The sequence below is a fragment of the Xiphophorus couchianus genome, chromosome 8 (genome assembly GCF_001444195.1).
Source record: "Xiphophorus couchianus chromosome 8, X_couchianus-1.0, whole genome shotgun sequence".
Classification (NCBI taxonomy): Eukaryota; Metazoa; Chordata; class Actinopteri; order Cyprinodontiformes; family Poeciliidae; genus Xiphophorus; species Xiphophorus couchianus.
The window spans coordinates 6,553,524-6,575,427 of record NC_040235.1 but is presented as its reverse complement, the minus strand read 5'-3'; the positions used below and the strand labels follow the sequence as shown (position 1 = coordinate 6,575,427).

At 37.3% G+C, this 21,904-nt stretch overlaps 3 protein-coding genes and 1 long non-coding RNA gene across 4 annotated transcripts in view; 2 read left to right on the top strand and 2 right to left on the bottom strand.

Moving 5' to 3' along the window:
• Positions 1 to 14,673, top strand: part of npr2 (natriuretic peptide receptor 2) — a 65,188-nt gene extending 50,515 nt beyond the window's left edge. Inside the window, exons 15-22 of the mRNA XM_028025849.1 lie at positions 26 to 194; positions 6,946 to 7,092; positions 8,791 to 8,914; positions 9,900 to 9,968; positions 10,050 to 10,224; positions 11,549 to 11,647; positions 12,668 to 12,759; positions 14,202 to 14,673. Coding sequence (XP_027881650.1) covers positions 26 to 194; positions 6,946 to 7,092; positions 8,791 to 8,914; positions 9,900 to 9,968; positions 10,050 to 10,224; positions 11,549 to 11,647; positions 12,668 to 12,759; positions 14,202 to 14,264 — 938 coding nt within the window. The 3' untranslated portion in view covers positions 14,265 to 14,673. The remainder of the gene's footprint in view (positions 1 to 25; positions 195 to 6,945; positions 7,093 to 8,790; positions 8,915 to 9,899; positions 9,969 to 10,049; positions 10,225 to 11,548; positions 11,648 to 12,667; positions 12,760 to 14,201) is intronic.
• The window catches only part of LOC114149750 (protein NLRC5-like), a 1,536,511-nt gene that overhangs the window by 439,352 nt on the left and 1,075,255 nt on the right, over positions 1 to 21,904 (top strand). The window lies entirely within an intron of this gene.
• The window catches only part of LOC114149825 (uncharacterized), a 461,125-nt gene that overhangs the window by 378,962 nt on the left and 60,259 nt on the right, over positions 1 to 21,904 (bottom strand). The window lies entirely within an intron of this gene.
• On the bottom strand, positions 15,997 to 19,720 carry spag8 (sperm associated antigen 8). Its single transcript, XM_028025923.1, has 6 exons — positions 19,554 to 19,720; positions 18,483 to 18,642; positions 18,294 to 18,339; positions 17,369 to 17,489; positions 17,154 to 17,216; positions 15,997 to 16,576 (listed from the first exon to the last, which is right to left on the bottom strand). The coding sequence occupies exons 1-6, from the start codon at positions 19,620 to 19,622 to the stop codon at positions 16,490 to 16,492; spliced, it is 546 nt and encodes a 181-aa protein (XP_027881724.1). The 5' UTR covers positions 19,623 to 19,720; the 3' UTR covers positions 15,997 to 16,489.

Genomic DNA, 21,904 nt, shown 5'->3' with positions numbered 1-21,904 from the left:
AAGGTGTGTTTTCTTCCACCCTTAGAGATCATTCAGAAGGTGAGAAACGGCCAGAAGCCGTATTTTCGACCAACGACAGACAACAGATGCCACCCGGAGGAGCTGACCATCCTGATGGAGGGCTGCTGGGCCGAAGACCCGACAGAGAGGCCAGACTTCGGTCACATCAAGATCTACATGGCAAAACTCAACAAGTATGTCCAACATGTTTTTTCCTTTAAATGGTTCATTTATTTCCAAAAGCCTTTGGAAACAGCAGAAATCTCATTAATAAATGTAACCACAGTTATGTGTTTGACTTTATTTTAGCTTATGTGGGCTGATTAATTACATCAGAAACTTAAAGGGGACCTATTATGGAAAACTAACCTTTTGTACAGTTTTATATTTCCATTTAGATCTCTGCTGTTTCTGAAAACACCCAGATGTTCTTTGGCGATAAGATCATGTTTTTTGGTATCCTTCCAAATGTAGCAACTTCAGAGAAGCCCAGCCAGTTACCTAGCCACCCTGGCGGAATTCCGCCCGTTACCTAGCAACCCTGGCGGAATTCTGCCCGTTGCCTAGCAACCCAGAGCTTCAGTATGTTTGGTCAGCTGGTTTTACCGCTCCACTTCTGCTTTTCAAAGGTGTACTGTTGTATAATTGTGTATCTGTTTGCAGCCATTTTCCCGTGCAAGTGTAAACGTTGAGTTTGGGGGCGTGGCCAGCAGCAGCTTATTTAGATTTAAAGTGACAAGATGCCCTAAAACTGCTAAAATCTCATTATATAAGAATGATTTTGTACAAAAAATGTAATAAACTTGTTTTGTATATACAAACCTATCCTTACCTGTTCAAGGAGGTATAATAGGTCACTTTTAATTTAACATTACATTATATTACTATCTTCCTCTTCAGACTTGAGATAAAAAGTTAAATTGAGATTGATAGAAGGATATTTTTTGTAGTTTCTGACGGGTCCAATACGTTGGTGTTGGGATGAAAATAAAAATAAAACCCGAACGACAGTTTCTGATGAATGTTTGTAATTCCTGACAGGTGGTTGTTAGCGGGAAGCGCCTTGTGAGAGCGTCGGCGTGTGTTTGAGTAACAGAAGAGTTGGAGTCCATGTTTCTGGTATTATTTGCGATGATCTTATGAATCATTTATGTGCATATTTTGGTTGGAGTATTATGTCGATGCAGGAAGGGAGGCAAGCATGTTTTCCCCTGAGAGTGGAGCATCTGTCAGAAAGAGTTACTGTGAGGATCTCTGCTGAAACAAAGTGACTCTAAAGCACACACATGCTCAGAAACCAGATACACTGCTGGCAGTTTGGATGTTGGAGAAACTCTGCAACAGTTCCGTCATGGGAAAAAAATGAAGACACCACATGAAATATTCAGTCCTTTCACTAGAAATGCTCATATATTGATATATCATCTGTGTACAAATTTATTTCGACATTAAATATCCACATGCAGTTATGGGCACGATTATGCTAACATTTAGCAAACTTATCTTCTCCTAAATTAATTTTGCCACATAAATTCTAACATGCTAATTTTCGTGGCTGTTTTGTAACTTTTAGCTGAAGAAAGTTGTGTTGAAGTTTTGGTTATTGCCTATAAAGATATCCTGAAGTAGTTAGATATTCATATTCAAGCTCTCATTTTGACGTGAGAAGCCTGTTTGCATGACAGCTATGTTTCCTCTCCTCGTGTTTTCTCTCTTTTTTACCCAATAACATTTTTTAAAACAAGAAACATAAAGGAACAAAATAAAACACGGACCATAGAGAACAAGATGTAAACATGAATACAATATTTTAGGGTATTATAGAAGATGTAGATTATAATGTCAAAATTAAAATGATGTTTTGTAGTATTTCAAGGGAAGATAATTTGAACTGAGGTTAGCACTTTACCATTAGCGGCCAGTAAATACTGCATTGCAATTTAGCATAAGCTTCTGCTAATGACCGTTTTGTTTTATCAAAGTAGCATTAACTTCTGCTAAAAACCCTTTTGCTGTTGTGATTTAGCATTAGGTTGTGATAAATACCATGTTGGTATAACGCTTTAGCATTACCAGAATTAGTGTTTATGATTAGTGCTTTAGCGTTAGCACACTAGGTATTTAGTTAGCGTTGCTCACTCTGTCCTTCTGTCCAAATGTGTAAGAAAACCATATTAGTTGTCATAGGTTGTGTTTTTTCTCTCATGACTTCATATTTGCAGGATTAGAGTGGTTTAATCTGGTTTAATAGTTACTAACCACCTGAATGTTATTGAACCCAAAGTTATTGTTTTAACATCCGTCTTGCATAGGATTGGAGAGGAGCTGTTTTAGTAACTCAGTATTTAATGCATTCCTCAGTTTGGATGATTGTGTGGGATGTTTGATCAGATCTGACAGTGATTGAAGAGTCATTGAACTGGTTAGCCCTTTGAATCGTTACCTCATTATGCTTCATTAATAATTGAACTAAATTACTGGTGTTTTTTCCCTTCTGGGAAAAAAAAAACTAAACAAATCTCCTGTGTTTACAGCACATCACAAGAATCTAATGTTGGAAATACGCTTTAAATTTGTTCCTTTAGCTTTGAGATTTAGCATTCAGCCCATATTTACAATGAGACGGTTTTACTTTCTTTAAGCTCTCCATGAAGACATGGATCATGCTGTACTGCGTGTTGTTTACATGTTTTTGCCCAGAGACGTGATAAAGAAGAGCTTATATTCATCATTGGTTTAGCGGATTGAGCTTTGGTGAATGCAGCGTGAAGCTTTTACAGGTTCTGACTTTCTGCCTGTCAGCTGCAGTCAGTGGTCACGTTCTGCTAGTTGTGGCAGGAATATCAAAATATGGGTCACGGTTCATTAGACTGAAGTCGACTTGGAGATTTCTGACTCTCAGCTGGAAAAACAAACTGTTAGGTTGTGCTGTTTTTATTGCAGCACCTGAACACTGTGAGACATCGTGGGACAACATTCAAACTTTGGAAAGAGAAAAAAGGATCCATACAGCCACATGAACTCAAAAGTACTTTGGAAAATCAATGTCACCCGAGGCAGCCCTCCCTCCGCTGCATCCAGCAGGGTAACTCGATATTGCATAAGGAAGGAGGAAGGCATAAATCTCTGAACAGAGCAAGTTCTCTGGGAACAAGCTGGATAAAAATGCAGGCGACAAGTGTTCTGTTTTAAGATGGGTCCAGATTTAATTAAAAACATGGAGAGCAGTTGATATAAAGGATATATCAACTGCTCACTGTCAGATATAAAGGATATAAGGGAGTTAAATCCAGCGTCTGTCATGATCTGGTGGAGATTCATCGTTCTGGGCTTATATGAACAACAGAGATGCTAAAGTTGCTCATGATCTGCTATCATCAAAGGGAAATCTTTCACGGCCGTCCAGAATGAAGCTGGAACAGAATGGCAGCGGTCCAGATGTGTCTCATCTGATAATGTGGGAACAAAGTAAAGCAGAGGAACGATTGGGAACGAGTTTTAAGATGAGCTCAGATGAGATAAAAAGATATTAGAGGAGAAATCCAGAAATCCAAGATGGAGGAGATTGGAGTCTGGAGCAAAACAAGAACGACTTGGAGGGATTGGAAACCATTTCTCATCTCATGGATGGATGGATGGATGGATGGATGGATGATAGATGGAGAGATGGATGGATGGATGGATGGATGGATGGATGGATGGATGGATGGATGGATGATAGATGGAGAGATGGATGGATGGATGGATGATAGATGGAGAGATGGATGGATGGATGGATGGATGGATGGATGGATGGACGGATGGATGGATGGATGGATGATAGATGGAGAGATGGATGGATGGATGGATGGATGGATGGATGGATGGATGGATGGATGGATGATAGATGGAGAGATGGATGGATGGATGTATGGATGGACGAATGAATGAACAATGTATGGATGATGGATAGATGAAGGATGGATGACTACATGGTTCACTATTTTCATTCTTTTCTACATCAACCAATCCAGGAGCCCAATTCATTTTGCTTGCTGCTGATTGGCTGACCATCAGACCATGGGTGTTAGCTTCTGTGCTAGTGCTAAGGCAGTTTCCACTGAGCATATTAAAGCATATTAATGTATATTTTGTATTTGAACAGTTAATATATTCAGTTAGAAGCATTTCCAGATGATATCTCTAACATTTACAGATATTATATCTTCTGCGGGTCCACTGCAGTGCAAACCCATCAGTGATATAAAAACAGCCATATTGGAGGCAATTCTATAACACATTGAGAGTTTTTCCTCTCAGCTCGACCTCTCCTCTATTATCCGTGTTTCTCCACATTGGATGGCTTTGCTCACGTTCAGCTCTGAGTGGTTTTAAGTGGAGAGGTCCTCATGATTGATGACCTCCAAACCACTCAAGGATGCTGTTGACAGGCGCGTCCCTCCACTCCTGTTGGCCTGGGCGGCCCGTGCCTCGGCGCTCCGTCTGCTGGTTACTCTCATTAGGAAAATGCTTGTTGTTGACGTGACGTGATGGATGGGCTGTTATTTTGGGAGCGAGAGTGACAGGGTGTCCGGCGACAAACGGTTTGGTTTGAACCGGCACAGGGAGTCTAAAGCTGGCTGTGAAACGCTGACCTCTCACTGCGAGCATGAAGTCTCTCCATTGTTTGTCTCTGAACACATTCACTCTCATTCACTGGAAGCTTTCATGCAGTGCAGGAGGTTCAGACTGAAAATATAAATCCTTTTTAGTTCTAGTTTAGATGAATTACAGCAGATTTGATTTGCTGTTCAACGTTTTTCCCAAAACACTTGCTAACCCCATCATTGATTGGGCGCTTGGTAATCATTCATCCAGCGGCCCGTTGTGTTTTTAAGTTAAAAAATGTATAAAATTAACAGGAAATTTGAAAATATCACTTGATAATTATGTGTTATTAAAAGATTGGGAGATTAATACCTGAACATTAACTATAAAGTCTTAAAAAATACACATATTTAAAAAAAAAACTTTAAAAAGTAAGCAATGCTAAGCCTGGTGGGGGCACAAGTAAAGCCTGGAGGCCCACCAGGCTTATAATACAGTGGGGGAAACCCTGATGTTTTTTCACCAAATGGCCTTTATTGAATCTTTATACTCTACTTAATCGATTAATCGATTACAAATGCCCTTTTTTTGTTTTTCAATCTAACTCTTAGAATAAAACTTAATGGAATCATATTGAATTTAGTTTTATTTAACAATTATTTTAGTTATCGATTAATTGTATTGACGAGTCTTATTTGATTATTAACCTATTAGTTTGACGATTAATCAATTAATCGGATAAAAAGTTGCCAAATTCTGCAAACTCTTCATTTAAGACTTTTTATACAATCTCTGAAATTAATAATTCATTTTTTAAATGTAGAAATTAAAATGCAACAATGCTTGACTTGGCATCAATACTATGTAGAGCTAATCTGATAGCTATTTTTTGGATTAAGTGAATAATAATTGGAAAGCAGAATGAACTTTTCCCAGTAATTCAAACCAGATGAAATTACATCACATGAGGAGTTTTGGCTAAAACATGTTTACAAACAAATGTTTCTTTTATTATAATGCAAAATGTATTTTTTTTGTACTCTTTTAGGTTATTTTCTTCTTTGAATATGTTTTTTATTTCACCAAATGGCTTTTTTTGAGTCCAGTTAACAATTAATCATTTCTACAATTAGTTCTACAATCGATTAATCACGATTAATCATTTCAGTCCTAACTCCCATTTATTTAATTTATGAGTATTAACATATTTTTTGTATTTTCAATTTTGCATTCGTTGTACTGTACATTTAAATTTGAAATGCTGGGCTCGCTAATCTTCATGTGACCTTTTTCGATTGAACTCAGAGCCTCGTTACTCATTAGTTGTCCATGTCTGATATTTGCTCCTTTAAAGATAAACAGCATGTGGGCGTCTGTAAGCTGCTACGACCCAGTAGCTACTGGGAAGGTGCCAGACATTGACGCTTTTAGCCTCCATGCTGGCGTGGATGACTCACCTTCTCGCTCCGTCTGAGTAACTGTGAGCGTTTGGTTGTGTTTATGCCTGAGCGTATGATTGTAGAGCATAAACATTATGCAACACATGTAATTAGAAAACCTACGAGACCCAGGCATCAGCTTTGAGAGCATCAATGTTGTCTAAAAAAGCCACTAAATGCCACAATTTGCAGCTAAAATTTGAGGATAGAAGTCAGTTTTATGTCTCCAGGATTAATTCTTCATATGGGACACCTGAAGTGACGTAATTATGATACAAAAAAATTAAATTAACATGATTACAACGCAGATTTTTAACTGATTTTCCAAATCAAAATTTTAAGTATAAAACTAATTCTTACAGTAGATAATATCTGTAATATCTGTTCTTCCAGTGAAAACAAAAGGCGTTAAAATATACAAAAATGCAAACAAATATAAAATGAAAAGAAATTAAAAAAACCTTAAATTAAATAATGAACTAAAAATACAAAATATAAAATGAAAAAAAGATTTGATTAAAACTGAACTTTAAAAAATGCAAGCTATAAAATAAACAGAAAATTAAAAAAAAATTATGAAATGGAATTACAAATATAAAAAGCTACAAAAAATGAAAAAACATTTAAGTAAAAAATACAAAAAAATTGAAAAACATTAAAAACTGAAATTTAAAAAATGCAAAATAATATAAAATTGAAAAATTTAATTTATACAAAAATAAAAACAAAAATACAGAAAATGTAATTTGAAATGACAGAAATGTACAAAAATACAATGAAATAAAAAAAATACAAAATATTAAAAATACAGAAACATTTCATTAAAACATTACAAAAAACAACACTGATTTTAAACTTTTGTTAAAAATATTCTTATTTCTTGCTCTTCAGAGTTGCTACATGTTTGTATTTTCCACAGGGAGGGCAGCACCAGCATCCTAAACAACCTGCTGTCCAGGATGGAGCAATACGCCAACAACCTGGAGAACCTGGTGGAGGAGCGGACGCAGGCCTACCTGGAGGAGAAGCGAAAAGCCGAAAACCTCCTCTACCAAATCCTCCCACAGTAAGGAAGGGAAAAAAACCAAAACCACCAATTAACTGGAGCTCAGCTGATTGAACGATCCACCGCCGGCTTGCAGTGACACTCTGTCAGCGGCGCTAAACCTCTGTATTAATTAAAGACTCAAACGCATTTCCCAGCAGTGCTATCTCGCTGCAGATAAAAAGGGCAGCAGAGGAAGAACAGGAAGGCGAAACCGCTCATTAAAGAGAGACAGCAGATCGGAGCAAATCCAGCTTTCCTCCATCGTTTATCCTCTTCTTCCTCCTTCGTCATGTTGAAATTAGGCTGACAGAAAAAGGGCCTGAGAGGAGCAGAAGATCTGATTTCTCACCGCGCTCCAGATTTAAACAAACTGACCTCTGCCTCCGAGATGTTCCTGCCTTTGGTATCGTTTGATTGAAGGGAAATTAACATGAGCACAGATAAACTGACATCTGGGGAAGATTTTAGCGGCCAGGCGTTCAGCCAGAGAACAGGGCTGCCGGATAATAAGGAGAAAACAGCTGAAAAAACATTTTTTCTTTGACTTTAGAGCCTCTGCCTTATTTAATGCACCAGATAATTCAATATTTTTGCAAAATCTATCACATGTGGATACCAGAAGCTTACTTATTCCCACCTTTGTTCGAAAAAACCCTACAAAAAACTTAAAGATGGCCGCCATCGTCAGCAAAATTGTCAAATTTTACACTGGATCCATAGAAATCATATCTGATAGTTTTTCATTTTTCAAGATGGTTGTCATGGAAAATTAGATAAATCTGTTTGGCATCAAATGACACATTTTGAACCATAGAAATCATATATATTTTCTTGATCTTGTGTATTATTTTCCTGGTGGACATTTTTCAAAATGGCCGCTATGGTTATAATGGAGAATAATATGTTTCCACCAAAATCTGCAGTAGTTATTTTCCCAAAAAAAGTTAAATTCACTAACCACTAATTCACTAAACAAGAATGTTAGCCCTGCTAACACTAAACTGCTAAACACATAAAAATAAGCAAATGCTAAACTGCTAAACACATATAAAAAGATTAGTACAAGTGAATAGTGAAGTGCTGAACACAAAAAGAAGTGGAAGCTAAAGCTAAACTGCGAAACACATAACAAAATTAGAACATAACAAAATCCTAAACAATTAGCATTAGCTAATTAGCTTCAGCTAATTGTTTAGCACCCAACCAATTATCAGTCGCTAACACTAAACTGATAAGAACATAAATATTAGCAGACACTAATACTAAACTGCTAATAACGTAAGCAATTAGCAGAAGCTAAAGCTAACCACTAAACCTATAAAAATGAGTGAAAGCTAAAGCAAAACCACTAACACAAAAAATTCCTGGAAGCTAACATTAAACTGCTAAACACATCAGAAGAGTTATCAGAATCTAACTTTTAAGACGACTGTCTCCCAGTCGGTCACATGTTCATCTCCTTCCTGTTGACAACTGGACTGAAACTAGCAAACAGTTTCTGATTTTGCTTCATATTTTTACTTTAACATTGTATGAACAAGATAACCAAAGTTGAAAACATGGGTAACGTTGTGTGTCAATAATTGATCAAAAAGTCGCAAAAACAGCAGCCATCTTGAGAAAAGGTCATCCCCCTGGAATTAAAGTGGCTAACGGGAAACATTAGCGGTTAGCATGCTCATTTTTACAGTGCTGTTTCTCTGTGTGTGTGTGCAGCTCGGTGGCGGAGCAGCTAAAGCGCGGCGAGACGGTTCAGGCGGAGGCCTTCGACAGCGTCACCATCTACTTCAGCGACATCGTCGGTTTCACCTCTCTGTCTGCGGAGAGCACGCCGCTGCAGGTACGCTTCCCGCTCCCACCGCTCCGCACCGCGCTGTCGTGATCTCCGGCAGAGAGAGTGTGTTCCCACACACACTCTGTGTGTGACTGGAAATAGATCAGCTGTTAGATGGGAGATGTTGACGCAGAGTTGAGTCACTTTATCTAGACAGATAGAGAATCAGCTCTGTTGTGGTGGAGATAGAAAGTTAGTTTTAAGTGTGCTAAGATATTTACACCAGAAACTAGACAAAAATACTTGTTACCATCAGATGTTTTTGCAGTGTAATTGTTATTTACAATTGTCATTATTAATATTATTATGGGTCTGTATTGTCTTGAACATTTCTTGAATGAGAGGCATTTTGTAATCATTTTGTTTTGTGAATACCATAAGATGTTTTAATTACAAATTTCTGATAATTATTGAGTTGGTAAGTGATATATTTAATTAAATTCAGAAAAAGGTCGAATTGAATAAGTGTTTCAAACAGAAGAGAAGTGGTAAACTAATTATTTTGTTTTTGTTGCTCCGTAGTACAAAAGAAATTTCTCTAATTTACGGTAAAATACTGGCAGCTGTATTTGCCAGAATTTTACGGTATTTATACGAAAACATTTTGCGGTGTTTTATGGTATTGATACTGTAAAATCTTACAGTATTTCCACTGTAAAATGTTATAGTATTTTATGATAAAATGCTACAATATTTTATGGTATTTATATGCTAAAATTTTATATTTATACAGTAAAATTTTACCATGTTTATATGGTAAAAATGTACAGCATTTTACGGTACTCCTACGGTAAAATTTTACAGAATTTCTACGATAAAACTTTACAGAATTTTTTACCATAAAATTTTACGGTATTTTACAGTATCTTGTAAAATTCTTTGGTATTTCTACAGACATTTTTTACAGTGTGGTTATGTATTTTCTTGTCCTACTGGTTACTTTTAAAAAACCAGTTTGAATTAAATGAATAAAATCTATTTTTCCCTGCAGGTTGTCACGTTGCTCAACGATCTGTACACCTGCTTCGACGCCATAATCGATAACTTTGACGTCTACAAGGTGGGTTTGGGTCACCAGTGGGTCTAACTGGGACGTGTCGGTGGTGAACTGGTGCTGTACCGGTTTGTGTCCGGTCTGCAGGTAGAGACCATCGGAGACGCCTACATGGTGGTGTCAGGGCTGCCGGTCCGGAACGGGAAGCTCCACGCCAGAGAGGTGGCTAGCATGTCGCTAGCGCTGCTGGAGCAGGTCAGAACCTTCAAGATCCGACACCGACCCAACGACCAGCTCCGGCTGAGGATAGGCATTCACACCGGTGAGTCTGAAGGTCACAGCGCTACAAGGTCGCAGCGTTCAGGTGCTGGGTCAGGGGTCAAAGGTCAGAAACGACTTGTAACGCAACAAAACCGTCATCAGTTAGAAACTGGAGCAGGATGAGAAGAAAACCAGAACTCTGCCGAGTAAACATCCGACTGGATCATCCAACAAAACATCCAACAAACCAACAAAACATCCAACCATCCAACACAACATCCAACAAACCAACAAAACATCCAACCATCCATACAACAAAACATCCAACAAGATATCCAACCATCTAACAAAACATCCAACAAACCAACAAAACATCCAACAAACCAACAAAACATCCAACTATCCAACAAAACATCCAACAAACCAACAAAACATCCAACCATCCAACAAAACATCCAACAAACCAACAAAACATCCAACAAACCAACAAAACATCCAACCATCCAACACAACATCCAACAAACCAACAAAACATCCAACCATCCATACAACAAAACATCCAACAAGATATCCAACCATCTAACAAAACATCCAACAAACCAACAAAACATCCAACAAACCAACAAAACATCCAACTATCCAACAAAACATCCAACAAACCAACAAAACATCCAACCATCCAACAAAACATCCAACAAACCAACAAAACATCCAACAAACCAACAAAACATCCAACAAACCAACAAAACATCCAACAAACCAACAAAACATCCAATCATCCAACAAAACATCCAACAAACCAACAAAACATCCAACCATCCAACAAAACATCCAACCATCCAACAAAACATCCAACAAACCAACAAAACATCCAACAAACCAACAAAACATCCAACAAACCAACAAAACATCCAACCATCCAACAAAACATCCAACCATCCAACAAAACATCCAACAAACCAACAAAACATCCAACAAACCAACCAAACATCCAACCATCCAACCAAACATCCATTCATCCAACAAAACATCCAACAAACCAACAAAACATCCAACAAACCAACAAAACATCCAACAAACCAACCAAACATCCATTCATCCAGCCGTCCATTAAACCGTTTGTTTTATTTTATTTATTTGGATCATGATAGAAGTTTAAAATCACACATGAACCAAAGACGTATTTTTGCACCACAATAATCTTAACCTGCTTGAATAGAAGCAGGAAGAAGTAAAAACCATCCAACGTTTCTATCCACCACAATAACTATCAGTTGTAGACATTGACCACCAGCAGCAGCAAGATGTTGCTGGTTGCTGGTTGCTGGTTGCTGGCAGCAGCATGATGTTGTGTGTCCTGCCCTCTGACTGTCTCGGTTCCTCAGGTCCGGTGTGCGCCGGCGTTGTGGGGCTGAAGATGCCGCGGTACTGCCTGTTCGGAGACACCGTCAACACGGCGTCCCGCATGGAGTCCAACGGAGAGGGTGAGAGCTGCTGACATCACTTCCTGTCTGCTTTAACCGGGGAGACGTGTCTGAAACCAGCCTGTGCTCTAGAGATATTTTAATAATATTTGATTTAATTATTATGTTTATATTTTTTGTCTTGTGAATTTTACGACGCAGTTTTAGAGCCACGCTAAGAAAATGTTTAAAAATTAATATTATGAGAATAAAGTCATATTGCAACTTTTTTTTCTAAATATTCTGAATTTATTCTCAAATTATTTCAACTTTATTCTTGTTATTTTATTTTATTTTTTCTTAGCATGACTCTAATACTCTATCGTAATATAACAACAATTCACAGGGCAAAAGATATAAACATAATATTTAAATCAAATAAGAGAAATAATATTTCCACTGTCAGATTATTTCACTTATAAGATATTTTATTTCTTGTTATAAGTGAAATAATCTGCCTGTGAAAATAGGTATTTCTAATCAATTTTAATGAATTATTTACTTGAAAAAAGCTCACATTTCTTGTTGAAAATTTACTTTTATTTGCACTAAAATTATTAGTGCAAATAATTTTACCTTATTTGCACTAAAACTAGACCAGGGACACTCTGTAATCTTTTGTGTTATTTTCCTGTAAGTAATATGTCTAATTTCAGGAATAAATAAAATAAATTAAAAATGAGACGTTTTCTTTTCTTTAAATCTTAACAGCAGATTAGTTTCTCAGTTTGCTGCCTCATTGTGAGCTGTGGACATTTTCCGACTGGATCTCCAGATGTATTGATCATCTGCTGAGTGTTTTCCTGTATCGGGTCTCCTCTGGTGAATAATTGATGTTTCTCTCAGAAAAAAGCCGTAAACTGCAGCAGGAGGGAATCGTTTCTGCTTCGTTAACTAATTAAACTAACCAGGTTTTCCTCTGAGCTGCTGGTTTCTGACTCTCTGTTCAAAATGGGTTTTATTTAAGAGCAGGAGTTATTTAAATTCCACACTGACAGGGTTTTTATTTCATTTCTGCTGTGCTTTTGGTTTCCCTCTCAGCCTTAAAGATCCACGTTTCCTCCGCCACCAAAGAAGTGCTGGATGAGTTTGGTTACTTTGACCTTCAGCTGCGAGGAGACGTAGAAATGAAGGTGAGATCTGATTATTTCAGTCTTTTTTTTATTTATTTCTTTAGTTGAATCATTTTATACAAGGTTCTTTCCTCTCCAGAACACAAGAGCTCAGAGTTTCCTGTGAAATTGATTTAATTCTCACTCAGAGAGGTTTTAGAAATGGGAAATAATTGAGGAAGCTCTTAAAATTTCCCAAAATTCACCTCAAATTTGGTTTTTAATCCCAAAACGATAAAAGGTTGAGGGCTGTTGGCAGGAAGCGTTTCCTGTAGCAGTCTGTGTCACAGCATAGCTGATTGGCCTCTGACCAAAGAGTTTGGTTAAATGAAACATGGTGGTGGCAGCATGATGCTGTGGGATGCTTTTCTTGAGCTACGCCAGCTAGAGGCGGATAGAGCAACCAAAACTCAGACTATAGCAGGAGCAGAAATACTTCAACATGTTTTTACTCCCCTAAAGGTAAAAAGTAAGAAAATATTCAAGTTAAGAATAAAAAAGTTTTTAGTAAAAATGCGGCTCAAGATCAGAAAATATGATTTAAAATGTAAAAAACATTAAAAGTTAAGTTCAAATTCTGGCTTTTAAAAGATTAAAATGAAAAGTTAACTGCAAGGATCCAGTTGTGGGTACGCTAACACGCTAACAGAGGAGCTAATCTCTCATTTAGCGCTTTAGCATTTGTGCTTTTTAAAAACCTTTAGCTTCCCTGGATAAAATCAATAATGTTCTTATTGTTTTGTTACTTATATGAATTATTGTCAGTTTGGTTCTTAAAACATCAAAATTTCCACTTAATTTGATATTTTCTTCCGTCTGATGATGTCAGTTTTAAATATTAATGATAATTTGATCAGTTAGTACTTTTTACCAAAAACTTTGTTGAGTAATTTCTACTCTGACTTGAGTAAATTTTTGAGTACTTTACCCACTACTGGTAATAAGTAGTAACTCGTTACATTTACTTGAGTAACTCATTTTGGGGAAATTAATTTATAGAACTAGTTTTGTTCCACTGTATTGCCCAAAAATTGTTCTCCTAATCAGAGAAACATTACTCCGTATGTTTTTCTCAACAAAAAGTAAAAAGTATCCACACAAGAAGTTACTCAAGTAAAACAATATTTTTGTACATCAATCTGATTTAATTATGACTGAATATATAATAAATAAAAACACTTTATGTTCTTCCCATTGATAGGAATTTAAATATATTTTCTGTAGCAGTTCTATCTTGGTTTTTTCAGCATGGTGTATTTTTGTCTTGTCTTTTTTTTACCGTCCCTTTAATTGAGCTAATCAGACCTTCTGGAAACAAAATGGCCGCCGCAGTCGAAGCCTCCTTCCTGCTGTGTTGGTGTCATAAGATCCTCGGTGTCGGCCGTTATGGAGGCCCAATCAAACCGCTGAGGCGTCTCCATTGACGAACTGATTGATTTGTGTTTTTCTGTTGTTTTTTTCAGGGTAAAGGTAAAATGAGAACATATTGGCTTCTTGGGGAGAAGACCGATGTGTACGTAATCTGAGAGGCCTGCTGACGGCGCGGCTACTTTATTTGTTCTAGAATAAGTCCTTAACTGTGATTTCCAGCGAAAACAGACAGAAACAGAGGGAATCCCAGGTATATTTATTACCTGCTTAACTAAACAAAACTAATAAAACAGAGAGAAAAGTTGTTTTTGTATGAAGAGGGTGCTTTTCACAGATGAATCCTTATTTTTTTGTGCTTTCTATATTCAGATTTGTAATAACGTGTTTGGAAGTCGACGATGTTTTACGTATTTTTGGAAAGATTTAAAGGCACAGAAAAGCAATCGTTGCCACTGCAGGGGGTTGATCAACCGTTTAACACAGCTGATGTATATATGTATATCCAAGACACTGTAAAATATTTTGTTCAATAAAATGAGTGAAGCACTCTTTTTTCATTTATAAGTTGGGATTTGTTGTGTTTTTTTGTACTTATTGACTTTTAGGCAAGAAATAATTCCTAACATGTTTCTCCATGAACATAAATTTCCAATAAATACCATTAATATGGATTAAGGCGCCGATAAACTCAAAATGTATAAATTGGACCTATAAATTATGTTATTGTACACATTTTGTGTAAACATGTTTAATATTTGGGCTCAGTGCTGCCCTCTTTGGGTGGAACGGTGGCTACTGCAGTTGAATTTTCCCGTCGGGTTTTATAATTGGGTTTCCATGGTAACACCCGGAGACTTTTACTGAAAAGTTGAATTTGCTGCAAAACAAAATGTATTAATCCTGACTAAATATAGGAAATGTTTTGGCTCGAATCCTGAGAATAAATTTCTTCAGTCGAGTCCAAAAGAATCTGGAAACTTGATTTTCTTTTAAAACAGCAAATATGGAAAATACTTTTTAAGTTTTTGATCTTCTCTGGATAATAATAACTCTAATGACTTGATTTTATTTTATTTTTTATTATTATTTTACTCTTGACTCGATAAATTTGGCCTTTATGACAAAAAGGTTCAGACACCAAGACTCAGATAACACTGATAACTATCAAGTACGGTGATGGCAGTATTATGCTGTGGGGTACAAACTTAAATCAAAGATAAAAACTTTGCAGCTTAAAGATAAAGTCGAAATATTTTACTTGTGAATAACGGAGGTTTTAGTGTGTAAATGTTCTGACAGATTGGATAAAGAGCAGCGTGTGTGTGTGTGGGCATATGTGTGTGTGTGTGTGTGTGTGTGCGCTGCTCAGCGGAGACAAACCCGAAATTAAAAAGCAGAAACAGAAAATTTCTGCATCTCATTTCATTTGAGATGTTGGGTGCAGATCCGCTGCGGGGCCGCGGTGCGTTTCAGCAACAAATTGGTTTTTCCTGTGAGATAATGAAATGTTTGGAGAGAAAAGCTGCATAAATAGCAGCTAAAATTACTTGTCTCCATAGCGACCGCCTACTAATCCCCTCTGAAGGCTGAGGACGGATCAGGAATCGTCCTCTGACTGACTCCACGTGTGTGGATCTGCAGCCGGCTGCAGGGACGCAGCTCCGTCTTTTCTTCAAGGACAAAGACGAGATATTGACCCGGCGTGGGAGGGACGTTCTGTTGCTCAACATCGGTTGCACTAATTACAGGTTGCTGCAGAGGAGAGATAATGATCCAGGAAGTATCGATGCTGTCAGGAACGTTTGATTCTCCAGCAGGAACAACATCTACAGCTGCTTCTGAGTCCAACTTTGTTTCTATTTAAGCTGAATTAAATGTAACGGAGTCTAAACTAAAACTTTATTAAACCTGACAAGATCTGCGCAGAGTCAGAAAGGCCTTTTCATAACACATCAGAATCACCAATCCGCTGATCTACAGCCTAAATTATGAAGTTTTCTCAAGTAAAATGTAATAATTGACTTGAAATAATTGATTCTACGGTGGCTGACGAGTTCAAACGGCTATGCGCAGAAAAATACTGGAAACAAAAAATACAGCAATCACAGAAATAGATACAAAAAACAACTGACAAAAATATTGCTACCTAAAAAAAATTATATTTGTTTGTTTTGTTTTTGTTCTGGTTTGTAACAAAATAAAATGGAAAAAGTCAAAGTTCTGCTGCGATCCTGTGTTTTTTAGTCGTGTGTATTTTCCAGTTTTTGTTCGAGTTTAATGATCTGCAGCTGTTAGGAAAAATAAACCAAAACCAGACGGGCTTTATTGGCTCTTGGAGCACCTGGTGGACAGGTGAGGAACTGCAGCAGGAGCTCAGGCCTCAGGGCTCCTCGTCATCCAGCCGGTCCGGGATCCTGGTGCTGAACAGAGACGACCTCTTGAAAGGAACGTTTGGGTTCGACACACGCTGCCGACCAAAACAGAACAAAGGTCAAATATGATGAGACGATTTTAATCACATTCAACACTGAAAACCTTAAGAGATTTAAATTCAGATTATATTCACATATAATCTGTTTATCAGCCACTTTCACCAGTTTTAAATATGGAGCCATAAATATCACTATATGCCTTTTAGAGAATGGAATAGAAATTAAAATAAAAAATTTAATTGTTTTCTGTGTAATACCTTATTTCATACTTTCCTACACATTATAATATCCTGCAACTGTGCAGGAATCACATTTTGTAACTTTTGAAACTCCAAAATTAATCGAAACATTTTTCTTGCAAATTTTCAACTTTTGGAGCTGAAAAATTTCTGAGTTTTTTCTGTGAAATTTCTGAAATTAATCTCAACATTTATAATTTTTTGAGCAAATTTCTGACTTCGCCAGGAAACTTTGGGGCCGATGAGGCGGACCGTGATCTTAGTGTGACCCAAAACGAAAAACGGTTTGACCCCAGGCGGAGGTGAGTCGCTCTCAGTTCGTGATTATTTATTATTAACGTATAAAAACATGTAAAGGTGATAAAATCCACACCTGGATTCTCTGGTAGTTGTCGCTCCAGAACGTGATGGCCTCCTCGTTTCTGTAATCATGATCCTGAACGCGACGGAAGAGATGAGAGACGTTAAAATGTTAAAAATGTTTAAAACGTTAAAAATGTTCCGGTTCCTCTGATTTTATGAGAGCTAACTGGTGTTAGCATGAAGCCCAGCAGAGGTCAGGCAGTTCGGAGCAGAAGCTACACGCACCGTCGACGGTTTCGGTCTGCTGGGGACGAATCCTGGAGCGCAGAAATGCCTCTGATGTGTGGTCCTGTAGTCCGGTACCAGGTCCACCGGTTCCGGCTTTATCTCGGCCAGAACCTTCTCTCTGTGGAGGCAGGAAGCGAGCCGGTCAGAGGGAAGCTGCCGGTCCACGTTTACAATGAAGAAAGTTCAACTGAAATAAACCGGGTTCACCTTTAAAAACAATAAATAATATTTTTTATCTGATTTCAGTTTTGTGTTTTCTTTGGTTGAGTTTACTGGAAAGATTTGCTCAAGTTTTCTTCCTTAATTTGGATCAAATCTGGATCAAACTGAAGTTTTATTACTGTCTGGTGTTTTCCTAACAGGTTCTGGTTCTGACCTTTGAAGCCCCAGAACCTCTTATGAAAATGAACAAAAACATGTTTATTTATGCTCAGCAGTAACATGCAGCAGTAGTTACTCTTTTGCATCTTTTTTTTATATAAACTGGAAAACTGCATTGTGTTTGCTCTGTTCTGTTTATTAAAAACATGTTTCATAACCAAAACATCCAGACAAACAGTCAAAATAATGTATTTAAATGAGTAGATAAATATTCCTCTCTGCATGTGTTTAGCTCAACATCCAGAAACCCTGAGATGAACCAGCTGCACTTAGAAAAGAAAGGAAACTGAATATACGGCTTCAGAAGCTCTTCTGCGTTTTCATAAAATTCGTGCAGCTTTTTATTCCCTCTAAGCTCTGACATGCAACAGGACGTTACTTTCTATGGGGGAGCCCTTCATCAAAATGACTGGCCTCCATGTAAAATAACACCATAAAGTCTGATTTAACCCAGACGGGTAAATATTACCCCATTTTCTCCTGCAACACTTTCCAGAAATGACATTTTCCTCCCCAGGATCAAAAGCGTTGTGTGACTCACCGCATCATCTGGGATAAATGTTTCTCCAGCAGCTCCTTCCTGACGCCTGCGCCACCAAATAAAACACAAACCAACTCAAGAGAGCACAGAAAACAGGACTTTTCACAGAAAATCAATAGACGACAGTCATCAGCGTATGTGTGAAGGCTGGAATGTGATTCTCTGATGAAGGAACATGGAGGCGCTGACCTTTGACCCTCACTCCTGAACCCCGCAGAGGGATGTAAGAAGCAGTGAACAGAGATAAAGTATCCATTTTACACCCTCGATTTATGGTGATGAGCCCCTCGTGTCCTTCCAACCGGATGCTCTTCTTCTTGTCGTCGATGTTGAGAGCGGCCACTGCTCTCTGGCAGGAAGTCACAGAGACAAAAACTGAAACTTTAATGTAAATACCAACCAGACACACCTTCACTTTGAAACGTTTTGTGTGTTAATGTCATTGATTCACACAAATTCAAGGAAGTAGCGGCGGAAAAAATATCCAAACTGTGAAAAACAAAAGTTATTTGCTGAAAGTAGGGCTGGACGATATGTTTCATATAAAATCGATATCAATAATTATTGTCCATGGCGACCAGGTATTGTTTATATAATCAGGAACAGCTGATTCCCAGCTATGAAACATACCTTTTATTAAATCCTGTCAGAAGTGTTTTTATTGCTCTGGTATAATATTCTAGTCCTAAATATTGAGTTTTAATTTGCTGTAAACTGATAATTATGACACATAACAGAAATATGCCTTTGTGTTATAAGTTTATAAAATGTGTTTAATTAAAGGCTGGAGTTACTGAAATGTATTAACTTATCATTTTTATTAAATGGGGTCTATTGGTTTATTAGATTATAAAAATGCCTGTGAAGCCAATTCAGTAAATTAGAAATGTAATTTAATTTATTTCAGTAACTCAGTACATAATGTACAGACTAATTACACATGTTTGATGTTTTCAAGCCTTTATTTCTGTTAATTAAGATGATCTTCTGAGAAAAGCCAATGAAAACACGCTGTCTAAGATAAGAATATTACATCAGACCAATATATTTAATAAGAAAGATGTGGGATTCATAAAAAAAAATACCTTGTTTAATGTATATATTTTCAAAAGTTACTTCTAAAATAGTCGGTTTTGATCAACTTTTAAAGTCCATTTTCTACTTCCTGTTTGTTTCGCTTTTGTTTACGTCAGCAGTTAGCAGCTCGTTATTCTCATTATTATTATAATTATTCACTCAGCCAGCGGTAACTCGGCTCACCTCCTCCACCCAGTTGTCCTTAAGGATTCCTCCAGTGTAGCTTTTCTCAGCGACCGGCTCCTCGGCCATGGTGACATAAAAACTGCTGCTAACTCGGTAGCGAAACCACTCAGAAATGTCCTCGGACTGCCGTTTCTCCGCTTATGAGTCTCCCGTAGCAACGGGCTGCGCTTCGCGGAAGTGTTGTCATAGAAACCGTGGTGGACGTATGCTAGGCTGTGTTAGCCCGTTGTTTGTGAATATAACTACGGAAATGCTGTAAAGAACAACGCGTTTCCATCTAAGAGGACTCAACAGAACATTACTGAGCGGCATGTTTATGTGATAAAGTTTACAGAATGAGAGAGAATCAGTCCAGAAAGTCCAAAGAAGAACTTTGAAATACTTCCAAAAATGATTGAGAACACTTCAATATTTCAGGAAGGTTTAGCTGTTTTAAAGGGACAGAATCGGTGCATCTCTTAATGGCACTAAAGTTGTTCGTTACGTATGTAAAAATAAAGAGAGAAAGAAAGACATTAAATCCCGGAAAAAATATCATAACCCTTTTAGACCAGATTATTTTCTAGTAAAAAACTTTGTGAACATTTTATATAAACATTCTTCATGTTCTACATGAACATGAAGAAGTCTTCATGTGTTCAAGTGTTCATGTCTTCATGAATGTTTGACATGTCATTTTTAATGCAAAGCTGCATTGAAAGTTACATTAAGATTTGCATTAAAACTTTGCACTATTTGGTAAATACTGACACTTAAAGCAAAGTTGTGCTAAACTTACATTAAAGTCCATTAAAAGTGTCATAATTTACCAAATGACACTTCATGACAACAAATTTATGACTGCTGTCATAAATGTTAAATACAATGTAGTTAATGCTAAATAATACATAGTGCTTTAGCATTAGCTTCTGCTAAATACTGTGTTAGTGTAGCACTTTAGTATTAGCTTTTGCCAAGTATAATGCTGGTATAGCGCATTAGTATTTAGCTAAATACCATATTGGTGTAGCGCTTTAGAATTAGCTTCTGCTAAATACTATTTTGATATAGCACTTTAGCATTCTGCTAATTACCATGTTGGTGTAGCTCATTCATATTAGCGTCTGCGAAATACCACATTGGTGTAGCGCTTTAGCATTTAGCAATGGCCATAGCATGCTAAATACCATAGCATTTAGCTATGGCTAAATAGCTAAATGCATTTAGTTATGGCTAAATGCTATGGTATTTAACATTCTGCTAAATACCATGTTGGTGTAGTACCGCCTTAGCATTAGTTTCCACTAAATACTGTGTTGTTTGTGTAGAACTTTAGCGTTGGTGGAGCTAATGTTGATGATTAGTGGTTCAGGTTTAGCATAGCTAGCATTGAATTAGTGGCGCCATATTGCCATATCACTACAAAATCCAGAATTTCTTCACAAATAATACATATAGTTCAAATGTATACCAGTAAATTTAATTCGTGTCATACTGTATGTGGGAAGATGTTGAGATAATGTTGCGTTAGCTTAAAGTTGCATTAGTTAAAATTGCATATTGATAAACCAAAGTTGTGTTTGTTGATTTATTGTGATTTTATATGTCCTATCATACATTAGTAAAGATTATTAGCTTTCTTAAAAAACCAAAACAACCTAAATAATCACATTTTTGCCTGATTATAATATAAAATACTGCTCTCTGAAATCCATTGACGGTTTTTAGGTTTGCTTTCTACCACCTACAATTGAGACGCCTGAAGCAAAACATCACTGTTGTTCTCTAAAAGGTAAATTCATTTTACATCCAAGTCAAGAAACGTCACCACCTTACAACCTCCTTCCTATTTTTCAGGCAACCTCTCTGAATCACTGTATTTATTTATTCATATCAGTGCAAACCCGGCTAAATATAACACTGTGCTGGTTACTGTGGAAATAAAGCACAGAAACAAACCTCTGTTGCTGAGAAACAGCGACAGAGTAGACCTTTCCCTGTAGCGGTCACCAGCAGCTCAGCAGGCAGCGCGGCTGAAACAGAGTCAGGCTGTGTGGATGTCAGGAGCTGGACTGAAACACGGCCGTCACTTTCACAGCGACGTGGGATTATTCCAGCTGGAAGTGACAACATATCCTGGAATTAAAGCAGCAAAATGGAGCCAAATGTAGCAACACGTTGGAGCTTTAGGAGGTTTTAAAAGCTGCAGTATGTAACTTCTATAAAAATTAATCTTTTGTATGTTTGTTGAATAATCTGTGAAAAAATTTATCTCTTTTGCCTTTTCCCTTTTAACTAGAAACAACCAATCAGAGGCAGGGGTCTGGTCTTAGCGCTGTCAATCACTATCCCATCCTCTCTGTTACTGC

What these genes read in the sequence shown, in the direction of transcription:
- spag8 (XM_028025923.1), bottom strand. Translation starts at nt 19,622, where the DNA reads ATGGCCGAGGAGCCGGTCGCTGAGAAAAGCTACACTGGAGGAATCCTT. An exon ending in AGGACAACTGGGTGGAGGAG is followed by an intron (nt 18,643 to 19,553) that starts GTGAGCCGAGTT and finishes ACTTCCTGCCAG; the next exon opens with AGAGCAGTGGCCGCTCTCAA. An exon ending in TTCAGGAGTGAGGGTCAAAG is followed by an intron (nt 18,340 to 18,482) that starts GTCAGCGCCTCC and finishes TTGGTGGCGCAG; the next exon opens with GCGTCAGGAAGGAGCTGCTG.